Genomic DNA, 19,903 nt, shown 5'->3' with positions numbered 1-19,903 from the left:
GGGTATCACTGTCGTTCTTTTTTTTCAGTGCGAAAAAGTAAGTTTCTCCAATCTTCTCAAAACTCTGGATTCTGATAGAGGGTCATAAGACTTAGACCTAAGTGCAAAAACGGAGTCTCTAGACCCTTCTAGAGCTGCAATATTGAGATCCCATGTAGCATTTATGCCATTATAAATTTCTCAATATCTCAGCTCTGGAAGGGTCTAGAACCTCCATTTTTGCATTCAGGTCTAAGTCTCAGTGCCCTCTATCAGAATCCAGAGTTTCAAGAAGATCAGAGAAACTCAAAATTTTGGCCCAAAAAAACCCCCCAAAAAACGAAAGGGGTACCACTGTCGTTTTTTTTAGTTGCGAAAAAATGAGTTTCTCCAATCTTCTCAAAACTCTGGATTCTGATAGAGGGCCATGAGACTTAGACCTGAGTGCAAAAATGGACTCTCTAGAACCTTCCAGAGCTGAGATATTGAGATCTCAGGTAGCATTTATGCCATTATAAATATCTCAATATCCTAGCTCTGGAAGGGTCTAGAGCCTCTAGAGCCTGCACTCAGGTATAAGTCTCATGGCCCTCTATCAGAATGCAGAGTTTCAAGAAGAGCAGAGAAACTCAAAATTTCGACCAAAAACAAAACAAAAAAAACGACAGGGGTACCAATGTCGTTTTTTTTTTAGTTGTGAAGAAATAAGTTTCTCCAATATTCTCATAAGACTTAGACCTGAGTGCAAAAACGGAGTCTCTAGACCCTTCCAGAGCTGCGATATTGAGATCCCATGTAGCATTTATGGCATTATAAATATCTCAATATATCAGCTCTGGAAGGGTCTAGAGCCTCCATTTTTGCACTCAGGTCAAAGTCTCGTGGTCCTCTATCAGAATCCAGAGTTTTGAGAAGATTGGAGAAACTTAATTTTTCCCCCGAAAACGAAAAAAAACGAAAGGGGTAACACTGTCGTTTTTTTTTCGGGTCGAAATTTTGAATTTTGATATCTCAGCTCTGGAAGGGTCTAGATCCTCCATTTTTGCACTCAGGTCAAAGTCTCACAGCCCTCTATCATAATCCAGAGTTTTGAGAAGATTAGAGAAACTTAATTTTTCGCCCGAAAAAGAAAAAAAAAACGAAAGGGGTAACACTGTCGTTTTTTTTCGGGTCGAAATTTTGAATTTTGATATCTCAGCTCTGGAAGGGTCTAGAGCCTCAATTTTTGCACTCAGGTGAAAGTCAAGTGGCCCTCTATCAGAATCCAGAGTTTTGAGAAGATTAGAGAAACTTAATTTTTCACCCGAAAACGAAAAAAAAAAAACGAAAAGGGTAACACGGGCGGTTTTTTTTCGGGTCGAAATTTTGAATTTTGATATCTCAGCTCTGGAAGGGTCTAGATCCTCCATTTTTGCACTCAGGTCAAAGTCTCGTGGTCCTCTATCAGAATCCAGAGTTTTGAGAAGAATGGAGAAACTTAATTTTTCGAAAACGAAAAAAAACGAAAGGGTTAACACTGTCGTTTTTTTTTCGGGTCGAAATTTTGAATTTTGATATCTCAGCTCTGGAAGGGTCTAGAGCCTCCATTTTTGCACTCAGGTGAAAGTCAAGTGGCCCTTTATCAGAATCCAGAGTTTTGAGAAGATTGGAGAAACTTAATTTTTCGCCCGAAAACGGACAAAAACGAAAGGGGTAACACTGTCGTTTTTTTTTCTGGTCGAAATTTTGAATTTTGATATCTCAGCTCTGGAAGGGTCTAGAGCCTCCATTTTTGCACTCAGGTGAAAGTCAAGTGGCCCTTTATCAGAATCCAGAGTTTTGAGAAGATTGGAGAAACTTAATTTTTCGCCCGAAAACGGAAAAAAACGAAAGGGGTAACACTGTCGTTTTTTTTTCTGGTCGAAATTTTGAATTTTGATATCTCAGCTCTGGAAGGGTCTAGAGCCTCCATTTTTGCACTCAGGTCAAAGTCTCACAGCCCTCTATCATAATCCAGAGTTTTGAGAAGATTGGAGAAACTTAATTTTTCGCCCGAAAACGAAAAAAAAAACGAAAGGGGTAACACTGTCATTTTTTTTCGGGTCGAAATTTTGAATTTTGATATCTCAGCTCTGGAAGGGTCTAGAGCCTCAATTTTTGCACTCAGGTGAAAGTCAAGTGGCCCTTTATCAGAATCCAGAGTTTTGAGAAGATTGGAGAAACTTAATTTTTCGCCCGAAAACGGAAAAAAACGAAAGGGGTAACACTGTCGTTTTTTTTTTCTGGTCGAAATTTTGAATTTTGATATCTCAGCTCTGGAAGGGTCTAGAGCCTCCATTTTTGCACTCAGGTCAAAGTCTCACAGCCCTCTATCATAATCCAGAGTTTTGAGAAGATTGGAGAAACTTAATTTTTCGCCGAAAATGAAAAAAAACGAAAGGGGTAACACTGTTGTTTTTTTTTCGGGTCGAAATTTTGAATTTTGATATCTCAGCTCTGGAAGGGTCTAGAGCCTCCATTTTTGCACTCAGGTGAAAGTCAAGTGGCCCTTTATCAGAATCCAGAGTTTTGAGAAGATTGGAGAAACTTAATTTTTCGCCCGAAAACGGAAAAAAAACGAAAGGGGTAACACTGTCGTTTTTTTTTCGGGTCGAAATTTTGAGTTTTGATATCTCAGCTCTGGAAGGGTCTAGAGCCTCCATTTTTGCACTCAGGTCAAAGTCTCACAGCCCTCTATCAGAATCCAGAGTTTTGAGAAGATTGGAGAAACTTAATTTTTCGACCGAAAATGAAAAAAAACGAAAGGGGTAACACTGTCGTTTTTTTTTTCGGGTCGAAATTTTGAATTTTGATATCTCAGCTCTGGAAGGGTCTAGAGCCTCCATTTTTGCACTCAGGTCAAAGTCTCACAGCCCTCTATCATAATCCAGAGTTTTTAGAAGATTGGAGAACCTTAATTTTTCGCTCGAAAATGAAAAAAAAACGAAAGGGGTAACACTGTCGTTTTTTTTTCGGGTCGAAATTTTGAGTTTCGATATCTTAGCTCTGGAAGGGTCTAGAGCCTCCATTTTTGCACTCAGGTCAAAGTCTCACAGCCCTCTATCAGAATCCAGAGTTTTGAGAAGATTGGAGAAACTTAATTTTTCGCCCGAAAACGAAAAAAAACGAAAGGGGTAACACTGTCGTTTTTTTTTCGGGTCGAAATTTTGAATTTCGATATCTCAGCTCTAGAAGGGTCTAGAGCCTCCATTTTTGCACTCAGGTCAAAGTCTCACTGCCCTCGATCATAATCCAGAGTTTTGAGAAGATTGGAGAAACTTAACTTTCCGTCCGAAAACGAAAAAAAAACAAAAGGGGTAACACTGTCGTTTTTTTTTTCGGGTCGAAATTTTGAATTTCGATATCTCAGCTCTAGAAGGGTCTAGAGCCTCCATTTTTGCACTCAGGTCAAAGTCTCACTGCCCTCTATCATAATCCAGAGTTTTGAGAAGATTGGAGAAACTTAATTTTTCGGCCGAAAACGAAAAAAACGAAAGGGGTAAGTAACACTGTCGTTTTTTTTTTCGGGTCGAAATTTTGAATTTCGATATCTAAGCTCTAGAAGGGTCTAGAGCCTCCATTTTTGCACTCAGGTCAAAGTCTCACTGCCCTCTATCAGAATCCAGAGTTTTGAGAAGATTGGAGAAACTTAATTTTTCGCCCGATAACGGAAAAAAACGAAAGGGGTAACACTGTCGTTTTTTTTTCTGGTCGAAATTTAGAATTTTGATATCTCAGCTCTGGAAGGGTCTAGAGCCTCCATTTTTGCACTCAGGTGAAAGTCAAGTGGCCCTTTATCAGAATCCAGAGTTTTGAGAAGATTGGAGAAACTTAATTTTTCGCCCGAAAACGGAAAAAAACGAAAGGGGTAACACTGTCGTTTTTTTTTTCTGGTCGAAATTTTGAATTTTGATATCTCAGCTCTGGAAGGGTCTAGAGCCTCCATTTTTGCACTCAGGTGAAAGTCAAGTGGCCCTTTATCAGAATCCAGAGTTTTGAGAAGATTGGAGAAACTTAATTTTTCGCCCGAAAACGGACAAAAACGAAAGGGGTAACACTGTCGTTTTTTTTCTGGTCGAAATTTTGAATTTTGATATCTCAGCTCTGGAAGGGTCTAGAGCCTCCATTTTTGCACTCAGGTGAAAGTCAAGTGGCCCTTTATCAGAATCCAGAGTTTTGAGAAGATTGGAGAAACTTAATTTTTCGCCCGAAAACTGAAAAAAACGAAAGGGGTAACACTGTCGTTTTTTTTTTCTGGTCGAAATTTTGAATTTTGATATCTCAGCTCTGGAAGGGTCTAGAGCCTCCATTTTTGCACTCAGGTCAAAGTCTCACAGCCCTCTATCATAATCCAGAGTTTTGAGAAGATTGGAGAAACTTAATTTTTCGCCGAAAATGAAAAAAAACGAAAGGGGTAACACTGTTGTTGTTTTTTTCGGGTCGAAATTTTGAATTTTGATATCTCAGCTCTGGAAGGGTCTAGAGCCTCCATTTTTGCACTCAGGTGAAAGTCAAGTGGCCCTTTATCAGAATCCAGAGTTTTGAGAAGATTGGAGAAACTTAATTTTTCGCCCGAAAACGGAAAAAAACGAAAGGGGTAACACTGTCATTTTTTTTTTCGGGTCGAAATTTTGAGTTTTGATATCTCAGCTCTGGAAGGGTCTAGAGCCTCCATTTTTGCACTCAGGTCAAAGTCTCACAGCCCTCTATCAGAATCCAGAGTTTTGAGAAGATTGGAGAAACTTAATTTTTCGACCGAAAATGAAAAAAAACGAAAGGGGTAACACTGTCGTTTTTTTTTTCGGGTCGAAATTTTGAATTTTGATATCTCAGCTCTGGAAGGGTCTAGAGCCTCCATTTTTGCACTCAGGTCAAAGTCTCACAGCCCTCGATCATAATCCAGAGTTTTGAGAAGATTGGAGAAACTTAATTTTTCGCCCGAAAACGAAAAAAACAAAAGGGGTAACACTGTCGTTTTTTTTTCGGGTCGAAATTTTGAATTTTGATATCTCAGCTCTGGAAGGGTCTAGAGCCTCCATTTTTGCACTCAGGTGAAAGTCAAGTGGCCCTCTATCAGAATCCAGAGTTTTGAGAAGATTGGAGAAACTTAATTTTTCGCCCGAAAACGGAAAAAAACAAAAGGGGTAACACTGTCGTTTTTTTTTTCTGGTCGAAATTTTGAATTTTGATATCTCAGCTCTGGAAGGGTCTAGAGCCTCCATTTTTGCACTCAGGTCAAAGTCTCACAGCCCTCTATCATAATCCAGAGTTTTTAGAAGATTGGAGAACCTTAATTTTTCGCTCGAAAATGAAAAAAAAAAACGAAAGGGGTAACACTGTCGTTTTTTTTTTCGGGTCGAAATTTTGAGTTTCGATATCTTAGCTCTGGAAGGGTCTAGAGCCTCCATTTTTGCACTCAGGTCAAAGTCTCACAGCCCTCTATCAGAATCCAGAGTTTTGAGAAGATTGGAGAAACTTAATTTTTCGCCCGAAAACGAAAAAAAACGAAAGGGGTAACACTGTCGTTTTTTTTTCGGGTCGAAATTTTGAATTTCGATATCTCAGCTCTAGAAGGGTCTAGAGCCTCCATTTTTGCACTCAGGTCAAAGTCTCACTGCCCTCGATCATAATCCAGAGTTTTGAGAAGATTGGAGAAACTTAACTTTCCGTCCGAAAACGAAAAAAAACAAAAGGGGTAACACTGTCGTTTTTTTTTTCGGGTCGAAATTTTGAATTTCGATATCTCAGCTCTAGAAGGGTCTAGAGCCTCCATTTTTGCACTCAGGTCAAAGTCTCACTGCCCTCTATCATAATCCAGAGTTTTGAGAAGATTGGAGAAACTTAATTTTTCGGCCGAAAACGAAAAAAACGAAAGGGGTAAGTAACACTGTCGTTTTTTTTTCGGGTCGAAATTTTGAATTTCGATATCTAAGCTCTAGAAGGGTCTAGAGCCTCCATTTTTGCACTCAGGTCAAAGTCTCACTGCCCTCTATCAGAATCCAGAGTTTTGAGAAGATTGGAGAAACTTAATTTTTCGCCCGATAACGGAAAAAAACGAAAGGGGTAACACTGTCGTTTTTTTTTCTGGTCGAAATTTAGAATTTTGATATCTCAGCTCTGGAAGGGTCTAGAGCCTCCATTTTTGCACTCAGGTCAAAGTCTCACAGCCCTCTATCATAATCCAGAGTTTTGAGAAGATTGGAGAAACTTAATTTTTCGCCCGAAAACGAAAAAAAACGAAAGGGTTAACACTGTCGTTTTTTTTCGGGTCGAAATTTTGAATTTTGATATCTCAGCTCTGGAAGGGTCTAGAGCCTCCATTTTTGCACTCAGGTGAAAGTCAAGTGGCCCTTTATCAGAATCCAGCGTTTTGAGAAGATTGGAGAAACTTAATTTTTCGCCCGAAAACGGACAAAAACGAAAGGGGTAACACTGTCGTTTTTTTTTTCTGGTCGAAATTTTGAATTTTGATATCTCAGCTCTGGAAGGGTCTAGAGCCTCCATTTTTGCACTCAGGTGAAAGTTAAGTGGCCCTCTATCAGAATCCAGAGTTTTGAGAAGATTGGAGAAACTTAATTTTTCGCCCGAAAATGAAAAAAAAAAAACGAAAGGGGTAACACTGTCATTTTTTTTTCGGGTCGAAATTTTGAATTTTGATATCTCAGCTCTGGAAGGGTCTAGAGCCTCAATTTTTGCACTCAGGTGAAAGTCAAGTGGCCCTTTATCAGAATCTAGAGTTTTGAGAAGATTGGAGAAACTTAATTTTTCGCCCGAAAACGGAAAAAAACGAAAGGGGTAACACTGTCGTTTTTTTTTCTGGTCGAAATTTTGAATTTTGATATCTCAGCTCTGGAAGGGTCTAGAGCCTCCATTTTTGCACTCAGGTCAAAGTCTCACAGCCCTCTATCATAATCCAGAGTTTTGAGAAGATTGGAGAAACTTAATTTTTCGCCCGAAAACGAAAAAAAAACGAAAGGGGTAACACTGTCGTTTTTTTTTCGGGTCGAAATTTTGAATTTTGATATCTCAGCTCTGGAAGGGTCTAGAGCCTCCATTTTTGCACTCAGGTGAAAGTCAAGTGGCCCTTTATCAGAATCCAGAGTTTTGAGAAGATTGGAGAAACTTAATTTTTCGCCCGAAAACGGAAAAAAACGAAAGGGGTAACACTGTCGTTTTTTTTTCTGGTCGAAATTTTGAATTTTGATATCTCAGCTCTGGAAGGGTCTAGAGCCTCCATTTTTGCACTCAGGTCAAAGTCTCACAGCCCTCTATCATAATCCAGAGTTTTGAGAAGATTGGAGAAACTTAATTTTTCGCCCGAAAACGAAAAAAAACGAAAGGGGTAACACTGTCGTTTTTTTTTCGGGTCGAAATTTTGAATTTTGATATCTCAGCTCTGGAAGGGTCTAGAGCCTCCATTTTTGCACTCAGGTGAAAGTCAAGTGGCCCTTTATCAGAATCCAGAGTTTTGAGAAGATTGGAGAAACTTAATTTTTCGCCCGAAAACGGAAAAAAACGAAAGGGGTAACACTGTCGTTTTTTTTTACTGGTCGAAATTTTGAATTTTGATATCTCAGCTCTGGAAGGGTCTAGAGCCTCCATTTTTGCACTCAGGACAAAGTCTCACAGCCCTCTATCAGAATCCAGAGTTTTGAGAAGATTGGAGAAACTTAATTTTTCGCCCGAAAACGGAAAAAAACGAAAGGGGTAACACTGTCGTTTTTTTTTTCTGGTCGAAATTTTGAATTTTGATATCTCAGCTCTGGAAGAGTCTAGAGCCTCCATTTTTGCACTCAGGTCAAAGTCTCACAGCCCTCTATCATAATCCAGAGTTTTGAGAAGATTGGAGAACCTTAATTTTTCGCCCGAAAATGAAAAAAAACGAAAGGGGTAACACTGTCGTTTTTTTTTTTTCGGGTCGAAATTTTGAGTTTCGATATCTCAGCTCTGGAAGGGTCTAGAGCCTCCATTTTTGCACTCAGGTCAAAGTCTCACAGCCCTCTATCAGAATCCAGAGTTTTGAGAAGATTGGAGAAACTTAATTTTCGCCCGAAAACGAAAAAAAACGAAAGGGGTAACACTGTCGTTTTTTTTTCGGGTCGAAATTTTGAATTTTGATATCTCAGCTCTGGAAGGGTCTAGAGCCTCCATTTTTGCACTCAGGTCAAAGTCTCACAGCCCTCGATCATAATCCAGAGTTTTGAGAAGATTGGAGAAACTTAATTTTTCGCCCGAAAACGAAAAAAAAACGAAAGGGTTAACACTGTCGTTTTTTTTTCGGGTCGAAATTTTGAATTTTGATATCTCAGCTCTGGAAGGGTCTAGAGCCTCAATTTTTGCACTCAGGTGAAAGTCAAGTGGCCCTTTATCAGAATCCAGAGTTTTGAGAAGATTGGAGAAACTTAATTTTTCGCCCGAAAACGGAAAAAAATGAAAGGTGTAACACTGTCGTTTTTTTTTCTGGTCGAAATTTTGAATTTTGATATCTCAGCTCTGGAAGGGTCTAGAGCCTCCATTTTTGCACTCAGGTCAAAGTCTCACAGCCCTCTATCATAATCCAGAGTTTTGAGAAGATTGGAGAAACTTAATTTTTCGCCGAAAATGAAAAAAAACGAAAGGGGTAACACTGTCGTTTTTTTTTCGGGTCGAAATTTTGAATTTTGATATCTCAGCTCTGGAAGGGTCTAGAGCCTCCATTTTTGCACTCAGGTGAAAGTCAAGTGCCCCTCTATCAGAATCCAGAGTTTTGAGAAGATTGGAGAAACTTAATTTTTCGCCCGAAAACGGAAAAAAACGAAAGGGGTAACACTGTCGTTTTTTTTTTCTGGTCGAAATTTTGAATTTTGATATCTCAGCTCTGGAAGAGTCTAGAGCCTCCATTTTTGCACTCAGGTCAAAGTCTCACAGCCCTCTATCATAATCCAGAGTTTTGAGAAGATTGGAGAACCTTAATTTTTCGCCCGAAAATGAAAAAAACGAAAGGGGTAACACTGTCGTTTTTTTTTTTTTCGGGTCGAAATTTTGAGTTTCGATATCTCAGCTCTGGAAGGGTCTAGAGCCTCCATTTTTGCACTCAGGTCAAAGTCTCACAGCCCTCTATCAGAATCCAGAGTTTTGAGAAGATTGGAGAAACTTAATTTTTCGCCCGAAAACGAAAAAAAACGAAAGGGGTAACACTGTCGTTTTTTTTTCGGGTCGAAATTTTGAATTTTGATATCTCAGCTCTGGAAGGGTCTAGAGCCTCCATTTTTGCACTCAGGTCAAAGTCTCACAGCCCTCGATCATAATCCAGAGTTTTGAGAAGATTGGAGAAACGTAATTTTTCGCCCGAAAACGAAAAAAAAACGAAAGGGTTAACACTGTCGTTTTTTTTTCGGGTCGAAATTTTGAATTTTGATATCTCAGCTCTGGAAGGGTCTAGAGCCTCCATTTTTGCACTCAGGTCAAAGTCTCACAGCCCTCGATCATAATCCAGAGTTTTGAGAAGATTGGAGAAACTTAATTTTTCGCCCGAAAACGAAAAAAAAACGAAAGGGTTAACACTGTCGTTTTTTTTTCGGGTCGAAATTTTGAATTTTGATATCTCAGCTCTGGAAGGGTCTAGAGCCTCCATTTTTGCACTCAGGTGAAAGTCAAGTGGCCCTTTATCAGAATCCAGCGTTTTGAGAAGATTGGAGAAACTTAATTTTTCGCCCGAAAACGGACAAAAACGAAAGGGGTAACACTGTCGTTTTTTTTTCTGGTCGAAATTTTGAATTTTGATATCTCAGCTCTGGAAGGGTCTAGAGCCTCCATTTTTGCACTCAGGTGAAAGTTAAGTGGCCCTCTATCAGAATCCAGAGTTTTGAGAAGATTGGAGAAACGTAATTTTTCGCCCGAAAATGAAAAAAAAAAACGAAAGGGGTAACACTGTCATTTTTTTTTCGGGTCGAAATTTTGAATTTTGATATCTCAGCTCTGGAAGGGTCTAGAGCCTCAATTTTTGCACTCAGGTGAAAGTCAAGTGGCCCTTTATCAGAATCTAGAGTTTTGAGAAGATTGGAGAAACTTAATTTTTCGCCCGAAAACGGAAAAAAACGAAAGGGGTAACACTGTCGTTTTTTTTTTCTGGTCGAAATTTTGAATTTTGATATCTCAGCTCTGGAAGGGTCTAGAGCCTCCATTTTTGCACTCAGGTCAAAGTCTCACAGCCCTCTATCAAAATCCAGAGTTTTGAGAAGATTGGAGAAACTTAATTTTTCGCCCGAAAACGAAAAAAAACGAAAGGGGTAACACTGTCGTTTTTTTTTTCGGGTCGAAATTTTGAATTTTGATATCTCAGCTCTGGAAGGGTCTAGAGCCTCCATTTTTGCACTCAGGTCAAAGTCAAGTGGCCCTTTATCAGAATCCAGAGTTTTGAGAAGATTGGAGAAACTTAATTTTTCGCCCGAAAACGGAAAAAAACGAAAGGGGTATGTAACCCAGGTGTTTTCTGCCTTGTTTCCTCCTTCTCGCGGCTCCGCACTGCGTGCGCATTGTCGCGAGACTTCGTGTCAGTATCGCGAGATTTGATCCGGAGTTGCGTCATTTTCCTTTAAATATGGCCGCGCGCTGTTTAGTGTGTGTGTATGTGAGCCGCGAGTGTTGAGCTGCTGCAGGTAGGCATTTAGCCCTGTAAATATTTCATGCATTAGACTGCTGGTTTAACTGTTATGCCTGCTAATATTTTAGATGCCTCTACTATTCAGTTGACTGCTGTTTGAGTGACTTAATGATACAGGAACTGGTGAGTTGATTGTTTGTATTATATGGAGCTAATAGTGTATTGTATATATGGATTGGTTAGCCGGTGCTGGCGCTGGCTGTACTTGTTTATTTGTACTGAATTTGACTATATATTGTGCCTATTTATATGAACAATGCATCTTATCTTAACATTGATGTTGACTTATGAAGTGTCAATTACTCATTGATCTTGATGTATTTTGAAGCTATTATTGATATTGTTTATTTATAGGAGTACTCTTGTTGATTGTTAATTGATTTTATATTGCTACATGCAGTATTTAAATTGAATCATGTATTTGATCAAATGAATGAACTGGGATTATGATTGTGATATGAAGACTTTATGGTATTATGATTATGGTGATATATTTGTGATACTTGGAACCATTGTTAATTAATTGGTCCTGTTTGTACAGGCCAGGTTCCGTGTATGGATGGCGAGCCGCTAGGCCCGAACTGATTCTGTGGAGTTTATCCATCTACCGGTGTGGTAGGAGGCGCTGCAGCTGCTTAATTGAAACATCTACACACACCTTTGGACATTTTTACATCTGCACACACTTTCAGACCATATTTATTGAACTGATTTCATGGTCCATTCCATCATGGGCTCAAGTGACTCCTGTTTTACAGATTGTGTGTTGTAACTGCTGTGGCTTCAAGTACTGCCCATTGAGTAGAGTGCTGATTGTTGTACGCTCATTAATAACTTTGAACTGAATACTACCTAGGTGCACATGTAAATATTGTATTGTTGTCTATTGTTAATTGTCTATATTTATGTAATACAATTCACAACTGCACTGCAGCAATGAGTTTGTGTGTTCATTGAACTTCACCCTTTTCCTCTTTGAGCCGAACCAAGATTTTCTGATACTGGTCTACTATTGATATATCTATAATTGCAGCATTTATACATGCTACATATTGTGGCGAGCCAGCCAGGAGGAAGGGGTGAGTTTAATGTACAACTGGGTTGTTGATTTGGGTTTATAGCAGTTCAGTGAAAAAAAATGGATGTGTTTTTGAAACGTGGTATCAAATTACCAAATGCTGTACTGTTGGATGGTATAACAGAATCAGAAAGTAATGAAGTCATTGAGTTTCTAAGTAAATATGGGTCAGTCAATAAGATTGAGACAATATCTGGAACCGAGTCTGAGTATGATGGTGCACTTGTTGTCGAATTTACTAGTGGTGCAGCTTTGGAAGCGCTACGTCCCATTTTGCCATACACCTGGGTTTCAGTTAAACAGATACATACATGTTGTATTATGGAGCTATCTTCTGTTTGTACAGATAGCTTAGCTCGAGCTAAAACTATGTTGTATTTGTCTGATTTGCAGAATTTAGCCAAATTAACTGGGGTGGATTACACGGAAGTGCTCAAGTCAATGATGTCTCAGATTGGATTTTCGGTCTCCAAGCTTCACCCTGCACCTCTTGTGCACACTGCTACTTCTGGGTCAGTCGCTGAAGACCCCAATGATCCTTCTGATTCTGTGCAGGCTGGGATGAGGCCTTCAATTCCTAACATTGACGTCCATCCACCTGACATCCAGCGCCACATAGTAGAGCACATTGTAAAGAGTGAGGAGAGTGCAGCACATCACCAGAGGATCAGGGTTTTCTCAGGTCGCCTTCCCAGACCTACACATGAGGCTGACTATGACACCTGGCGGTCAGGAGTAGAACTGTTGTTGAAAGATCCATCTGTGTCCGATCTCCATCGCTCTAGGAGGATAGTGGAGAGCCTCCTTCCTCCAGCAGCAGATATGGTCAAGCAATTGAGTTCCAGCACACTGCCAATAGTGTATTTAGACACTCTTGACTCTGCATATGCTACCGTTCAGGATGGGGATGAACTGTTTGCTAGATTCATGGACACATTTCAGGATGCTGGTGAGAAACCATCTGCTTACCTCCAACGGCTCCAGGTTGCCCTGAATTCTGCCATGCAAAGGGGAGGAGTTATAAAGTCTGACATAAATCGGCATTTATTGAACCAGTTCTGTCGTGGATGCTGGGACAATTCTCTGATTGCTGAGCTCCAGCTAAAGCAAAAGAAGACTTGTCCACCCACTTTTTCTGAGCTGCTGCTGCTATTGCGTACTGAAGAGGATAGAGAGGCAGCAAAAGCATATCGAATGAAGCAGTATCTGGGGTCTACACGGCAGAAAGCTACAGCTCATGTCCAGTCTGCTCGCGTTAACTCTGAAGATGGGGCCACCGTTACTGCTTTGGTTAATATCACCCAGAAATTGGCTCAACAACTAACTGACATCCAGCGACAGTTAGCCATGCTAACAGCCAGCCAGTCAACGCCCAGTGCTATCCCCAAGACTCCCACCTACAGTAAACCGCCTGTCAGGGCCACCAATCAGCAGCCTCATCGATCGACACCTACTCAGGCCAAACCTGGTTATTGTTTCCGGTGTGGTGAGGATGGCCACATCCGTCCCCAGTGTGAGAATGAACCAAATTCTGCTCTGGTTGCTCGTAAAAGGAAACAGTTCACTAGCAACCAACAAACTGCTTCCAATTCTGTCCATTTAAACTGAGTCCGGTTCCTGTTGTGGGACAGACAGGGGCCAGAGGGGACCAAATCCGTCCCAAGAAAGAAAAAAAGAAGATTGTCAAGTGTGCAGAGATATCACAGCCTAAGATAAAGAATGCAAATATACAGCTTCCAAGGGGCCTGGTGGGTTCAAAATGTTCTACAGTCGTTCAGGTTGCTGGACAGAACTATCATTGCCTTTTGGATACTGGCTCACAGGTCACCACGATTCCAGTCTCTTTTTACAACCAGAGTCTCAGCAATCACCCTGTGATGCCACTTTACAACTTACTCCAGGTAGAGGGTGCAGCTGGTCAGTTAGTGCCATATCTGGGGTATGTAGAAATGACCATAGGCTTTCACAAAGAATTCTTGGGAGAAGAATTTGATGTACCGACCCTTGCCTTGGTCGTACCTGATGGCCATCCTGAGGGTTCTTCAGTTGTGCTTATCGGCATGAATACTCTGGAGCCTTTATATGAACAATACATTAGGAGTGACATCTCTAATTTTCAACCCAGGACCCAAGGGTACTGTGCCGTCTTAAAGCTCCTGCAACTGAAGCACCAACAAAATCAGGTGGGTCGAGCAGGAACCGTGAAGTTGTTGAGTCAGACACCAGTCCTGATTCCCTCTGGTCAGACCATTGTTCTAGAGGGATCGGCCAGGATAGACAGTCCAACTACAGTTCAGTGGGCTGTGATTGAACATCCCAGATCATCTCTTCCTGGTGGGCTATGTGTCCAGAGTTGTCTTATCACATTTCCAACTCATGCTCCCTACAAGGTTCCTGTTCTTGTTACGAACGAGTCTGAACAAGGTGTTCTTATTCCACCAATGACTGTAATTGCTGATATTGGTACATCACCTACGATCCTGGGCCAGCACACCGTAAACACTTCTCCAGTCCAAGGATATCCCCAAAGAAGCACTTTGGAGTTAAATTTTGGAGAATCGCCTATCCCATCTGAATGGAAGGAGCGAGTAACTTTCAAGCTCAATCAAATGCCTGAAGTGTTTTCTTATCACGACCTTGATTTCGGCTGTACGGACCAGGTAAAACATCATATTAAGCTCCACGATGAAACCGCTTTCAAGCATCGAGCTAGACCTATTCATCCCCGGGATCTTGAAGCTGTTCGGAGCCACTTACGGGATCTGCTTGAAGCCGACATCATCCGGGAGTCAGAGTCACCATTTGCTTCCCCAATTGTGGTGGTCCGGAAACGGAATGGCGACGTTAGGTTGTGTATTGATTATCGAAAATTAAATTTACAAACAGTGAAAGACGCCTATGCCCTGCCAAACCTTGAAGAGTCGTTTTCAGCATTAACAGGCTCCAGATGGTTCACTGTTTTGGATCTTAAGTCTGGATATTATCAGATTCAAATGAGTGAAGCTGACAAGGCTAAAACCGCATTCGTCACACCATTGGGGTTCTGGGAATGGAATCGGATGCCACAAGGCGTCACGAATGCTCCAAGTACATTCCAGAGACTTATGGAGAAGTGTATGGGGGATTTAAATCTCAAGGAAGCTCTTGTATTTCTGGATGACATCATTATCTTCTCCGACACTTTAGAGGAACATGAGAAACGCCTACTCAGAGTACTTAACCGCCTGAAGGAATTTGGCTTGAAACTGTCCCCTGAAAAATGCAAATTTTTCCAGTCTAGTGTACGTTACCTTGGACATGTCGTGTCTGAGAAGGGCGTTGAAACAGACCCTGAAAAAATTTCTGCCCTCAAATCCTGGCCAGTTCCCCGAAATCTTAAAGAGCTACGGTCTTTTCTAGGGTTTGCAGGATACTATCGGAGGTTCATTAAGGATTATGCCACCATAGTAAAACCTCTCAATGGCCTTACTAGAGGCTATGCACCCATCTGTCGATCTATCAAAAATAAAAGTCCTGCTGAAAAGTTCTTGGACCCGAAGCAGTCCTTTGGGGAGAGGTGGACGTCTGATTGTCAAGTTGCTTTTGACACAGTAATTTCTAAGCTTACATCTGCTCCTGTCCTTGGGTTTGCCAATCCGAAGTTGCCCTATATCCTTCACACAGATGCCAGTATACTCGGATTGGGAGCCGTTCTATACCAAGAACAGAATGATCAACTCCGGGTTATCGCCTATGCTAGCCGAGGCCTATCTCAGAGTGAATCTCGATATCCGGCACACAAACTTGAGTTTCTGGCTTTAAAATGGAGTGTCACAGAGAAATTCCATGATTACCTCTATGGTGCTGACTTTACAGTTGTTACGGATAACAATCCACTTACATACGTATTGACCTCAGCAAAATTGGATGCCACAAGCCATCGATGGCTAGCTGCACTGTCTACGTATTCCTTTAAGATGCAGTACCGTGCTGGTAAACACAACTTTGATGCCGATGCCCTGTCCAGACGTTATCATGGAGAAGTCCCAGATAGGGCTACAAGCTGTGAAGAATGGGAACTTGTGAATCACCTTGCAGAGCAACTGTGTGGCCCCGGTGAAGTTGCAGAAATTTCCCCTGACATTGTGGCTGCTATTTGTCAGAGCAGTCTTATTAGATCCTGCTGTTCTGCTGACTACAATCAACTTGATGTGACTTTAGTTGAGTCTCTTTCAATCCATGCTACAGGTAACACTGTCGTTTTTTTTCGGGTCGAAATTTTGAATTTTGATATCTCAGCTCTGGAAGGGTCTAGAGCCTCCATTTTTGCACTCAGGTCAAAGTCTCACAGCCCTCTATCATAATCCAGAGTTTTGAGAAGATTGGAGAAACTTAATTTTTCGCCCGAAAACGAAAAAAAATGAAAGGGGTAACACTGTCATTTTTTTTTCGGGTCGAAATTTTGAATTTTGATATCTCAGCTCTGGAAGGGTCTAGAGCCTCCATTTTTGCACTCAGGTGAAAGTCAAGTGGCCCTTTATCAGAATCCAGAGTTTTGAGAAGATTGGAGAAACTTAATTTTTCGCCCGAAAACGGAAAAAAACGAAAGGGGTAAGTAACACTGTCGTTTTTTTTTTCTGGTCGAAATTTTGAATTTTGATATCTCAGCTCTGGAAGGGTCTAGAGCCTCCATTTTTGCACTCAGGACAAAGTCTCACAGCCCTCTATCAGAATCCAGAGTTTTGAGAAGATTGGAGAAACTTAATTTTTCGCCCGAAAACGAAAAAAAAACGAAAGGGGTAACACTGTCGTTTTTTTTCTGGTCGAAATTTTGAATTTTGATATCTCAGCTCTGGAAGGGTCTAGAGCCTCCATTTTTGCACTCAGGTCAAAGTCTCACAGCCCTCGATCATAATCCAGAGTTTTGAGAAGATTGGAGAAACTTAATTTTTCGCCCGAAAACGAAAAAAAACGAAAGGGGTAACACTGTCGTTTTTTTTTTCTGGTCGAAATTTTGAATTTTGGTATCTTAGCTCTGGAAGGGTCTAGAGCCTCCATTTTTGCACTCAGGTGAAAGTCTCACAGCCCTCTATCAAAATCCAGAGTTTTGAGAAGATTGGAGAAACTTTATTTTTCGCCCGAAAAAAAAAACCGAAAGGGGTAACACTGTCGTTTTTTTTTCGGGTCGAAATTTTGAGTTTTGATATCTCAGCTCTGGAAGGGTCTAGAGCCTCCATTTTTGCACTCAGGTCAAAGTCTCACAGCCCTCTATCAGAATCCAGAGTTTTGAGAAGATTGGAGAAACTTAATTTTTCGGCCGAAAACGAAAAAAAACGAAAGGGGTAACACTGTCGTTTTTTTTTTCGGGTCGAAATTTTGAATTTCGATATCTCAGCTCTGGAAGGGTCTAGATCGTCCATTTTTGCACTCAGGTCAAAGTCTCACAGCCCTCTATCATAATCCAGAGTTTTGAGAAGATTGGAGAAACTTAATTTTTCGCCCGAAAACGAAAAAAACGAAAGGGGTAACACTGTCGTTTTTTTTTCGGGTCGAAATTTTGAATTTCGATATCTCAGCTCTGGAAGGGTCTAGAGCCTCCATTTTTGCACTCAGGTCAAAGTCTCACAGCCCTCTATCATAATCCAGAGTTTTGAGAAGATTGGAGAAACTTAATTTTTCGCCCGAAAACGAAAAAAAAACGAAAGGGGTAACACTGTCATTTTTTTTTTCCGAGTCGAAATTTTGAATTTTGATATCTCAGCTCTGGAAGGGTCTAGAGCCTCAATTTTTGCACTCAGGTGAAAGTCAAGTGGCCCTTTATCAGAATCCAGAGTTTTGAGAAGATTGGAGAAACTTAACTTTTCGCCCGAAAACGAAAAAAAACGAAAGGGGTAACACTGTCGTTTTTTTTTCGGGTCGAAATTTAGAATTTTGGTATCTTAGCTCTGGAAGGGTCTAGAGCCTCCATTTTTGCACTCAGGTGAAAGTCTTACAGCCCTCTATCAAAATCCAGAGTTTTGAGAAGATTGGAGAAACTTAATTTTTCGCCTGAAAATGAAAAAAAAACGAAAGGGGTAACACTGTCGTTTTTTTTTTCGGGTCGAAATTTTGAATTTTGATATCTCAGCTCTGGAAGGGTCTAGAGCCTCCATTTTTGCACTCAGGTGAAAGTCAAGTGGCCCTTTATCAGAATCCAGAGTTTTGAGAAGATTGGAGAAACTTAATTTTTCGCCCGAAAACGGAAAAAAACGAAAGGGGTAACACTGTCGTTTTTTTTTCTGGTCGAAATTTTGAATTTTAATATCTCAGCTCTGGAAGGGTCTAGAGCCTCCATTTTTGCACTCAGGTCAAAGTCTCACAGCCCTCTATCATAATCCAGAGTTTTGAGAAGATTGGAGAACCTTAATTTTTCGCCCGAAAACGAAAAAAAACGAAAGGGGTAACACTGTCGTTTTTTTTTCGGGTCGAAATTTTGAATTTTGATATCTCAGCTCTGGAAGGGTCTAGAGCCTCCATTTTTGCACTCAGGTCAAAGTCTCACAGCCCTCGATCATAATCCAGAGTTTTGAGAAGATTGGAGAAACTTAATTTTTCGCCCGAAAACAAAAAAAAAACCGAAAGGGGTAACACTGTCATTTTTTTTTCGGGTCGAAATTTTGAATTTTGATATCTCAGCTCTGGAAGGGTCTAGAGCCTCCATTTTTGCACTCAGGTGAAAGTCAAGTGGCCCTCTATCAGAATCCAGAGTTTTGAGAAGATTGGAGAAACTTAATTTTTCGGCCGAAAATGAAAAAAAACGAAAGGGGTAACACTGTCGTTTTTTTTTCGGGTCGAAATTTTGAATTTTGATATCTCAGCTCTGGAAGGGTCTAGATCCTCCATTTTTGCACTCAGGTCAAAGTCTCACAGCCCTCTATCATAATCCAGAGTTTTGAGAAGATTGGAGAACCTTAATTTTTCGCCCGAAAACGAAAAAAAACGAAAGGGGTAACACTGTCGTTTTTTTTTCGGGTCGAAATTTTGAATTTTGATATCTCAGCTCTGGAAGGGTCTAGAGCCTCCATTTTTGCACTCAGGTCAAAGTCTCACAGCCCTCGATCATAATCCAGAGTTTTGAGAAGATTGGAGAAACTTAACTTTTCGCCCGAAGACGAAAAAAAACCGAAAGGGGTAACACTGTCGTTTTTTTTTCAGGTCGAAATTTTGAATTTCGATTTCTCAGCTCTGGAAGGGTCTAGATCCTCCATTTTTGCTCTCAGGTCAAAGTCTCACAGCCCTCTATCATAATCCAGAGTTTTGAGAAGATTGGAGAAACTTAATTTTTCGCCCGAAAATGAAAAAAAACGAAAGGGGTAACACTGTCGTTTTTTTTTTCGGGTCGAAATTTTGAATTTTGATATCTCAGCTCTGGAAGGGTCTAGAGCCTCCATTTTTGCACTCAGGTGAAAGTCAAGTGGCCCTTTATCAGAATCTAGAGTTTTGAGAAGATTGGAGAAACTTAATTTTTCGCCCGAAAACGGAAAAAAACGAAAGGGGTAACACTGTCGTTTTTTTTTTCTGGTCGAAATTTTGAATTTTGATATCTCAGCTCTGGAAGGGTCTAGAGCCTCCATTTTTGCACTCAGGTCAAAGTCTCACAGCCCTCTATCATAATCCAGAGTTTTGAGAAGATTGGAGAAACTTAATTTTTCGCCCGAAAACGAAAAAAAAACGAAAGGGGTAACACTGTCGTTTTTTTTTCGGGTCGAAATTTTGAATTTTGATATCTCAGCTCTGGAAGGGTCTAGAGCCTCCATTTTTGCACTCAGGTGAAAGTCAAGTGGCCCTTTATCAGAATCCAGAGTTTTGAGAAGATTGGAGAAACTTAATTTTTCGCCCGAAAACGGAAAAAAACGAAAGGGGTAACACTGTCGTTTTTTTTTCTGGTCGAAATTTTGAATTTTGATATCTCAGCTCTGGAAGGGTCTAGAGCCTCCATTTTTGCACTCAGGTCAAAGTCTCACAGCCCTCTATCATAATCCAGAGTTTTGAGAAGATTGGAGAAACTTAATTTTTCGCCCGAAAACGAAAAAAAACGAAAGGGGTAACACTGTCGTTTTTTTTTCGGGTCGAAATTTTGAATTTTGATATCTCAGCTCTGGAAGGGTCTAGAGCCTCCATTTTTGCACTCAGGTGAAAGTCAAGTGGCCCTTTATCAGAATCCAGAG

At 40.7% G+C, this 19,903-nt stretch overlaps 1 protein-coding gene across 1 annotated transcript; it reads left to right on the top strand.

Annotated features, from left to right (window-relative positions):
- Window positions 1-12,161: 12,161 nt before the first annotated feature.
- LOC148977564 (paraneoplastic antigen Ma3 homolog) lies at window positions 12,162-13,325 on the top strand. The gene has a single exon (XM_089135190.1). The coding sequence runs from the start codon at window positions 12,162-12,164 to the stop codon at window positions 13,323-13,325; it is 1,164 nt and encodes a 387-aa protein (XP_088991316.1).
- The last annotated feature ends 6,578 nt before the right edge of the window (window positions 13,326-19,903 follow it).

The sequence above is a fragment of the Pimephales promelas genome, chromosome 9 (genome assembly GCF_988280905.1).
Source record: "Pimephales promelas chromosome 9, fPimPro1.hap1.1, whole genome shotgun sequence".
NCBI classification, from domain to species: Eukaryota; Metazoa; Chordata; class Actinopteri; order Cypriniformes; family Leuciscidae; genus Pimephales; species Pimephales promelas.
This window is presented reverse-complemented; position numbering and strand designations above follow the sequence as displayed.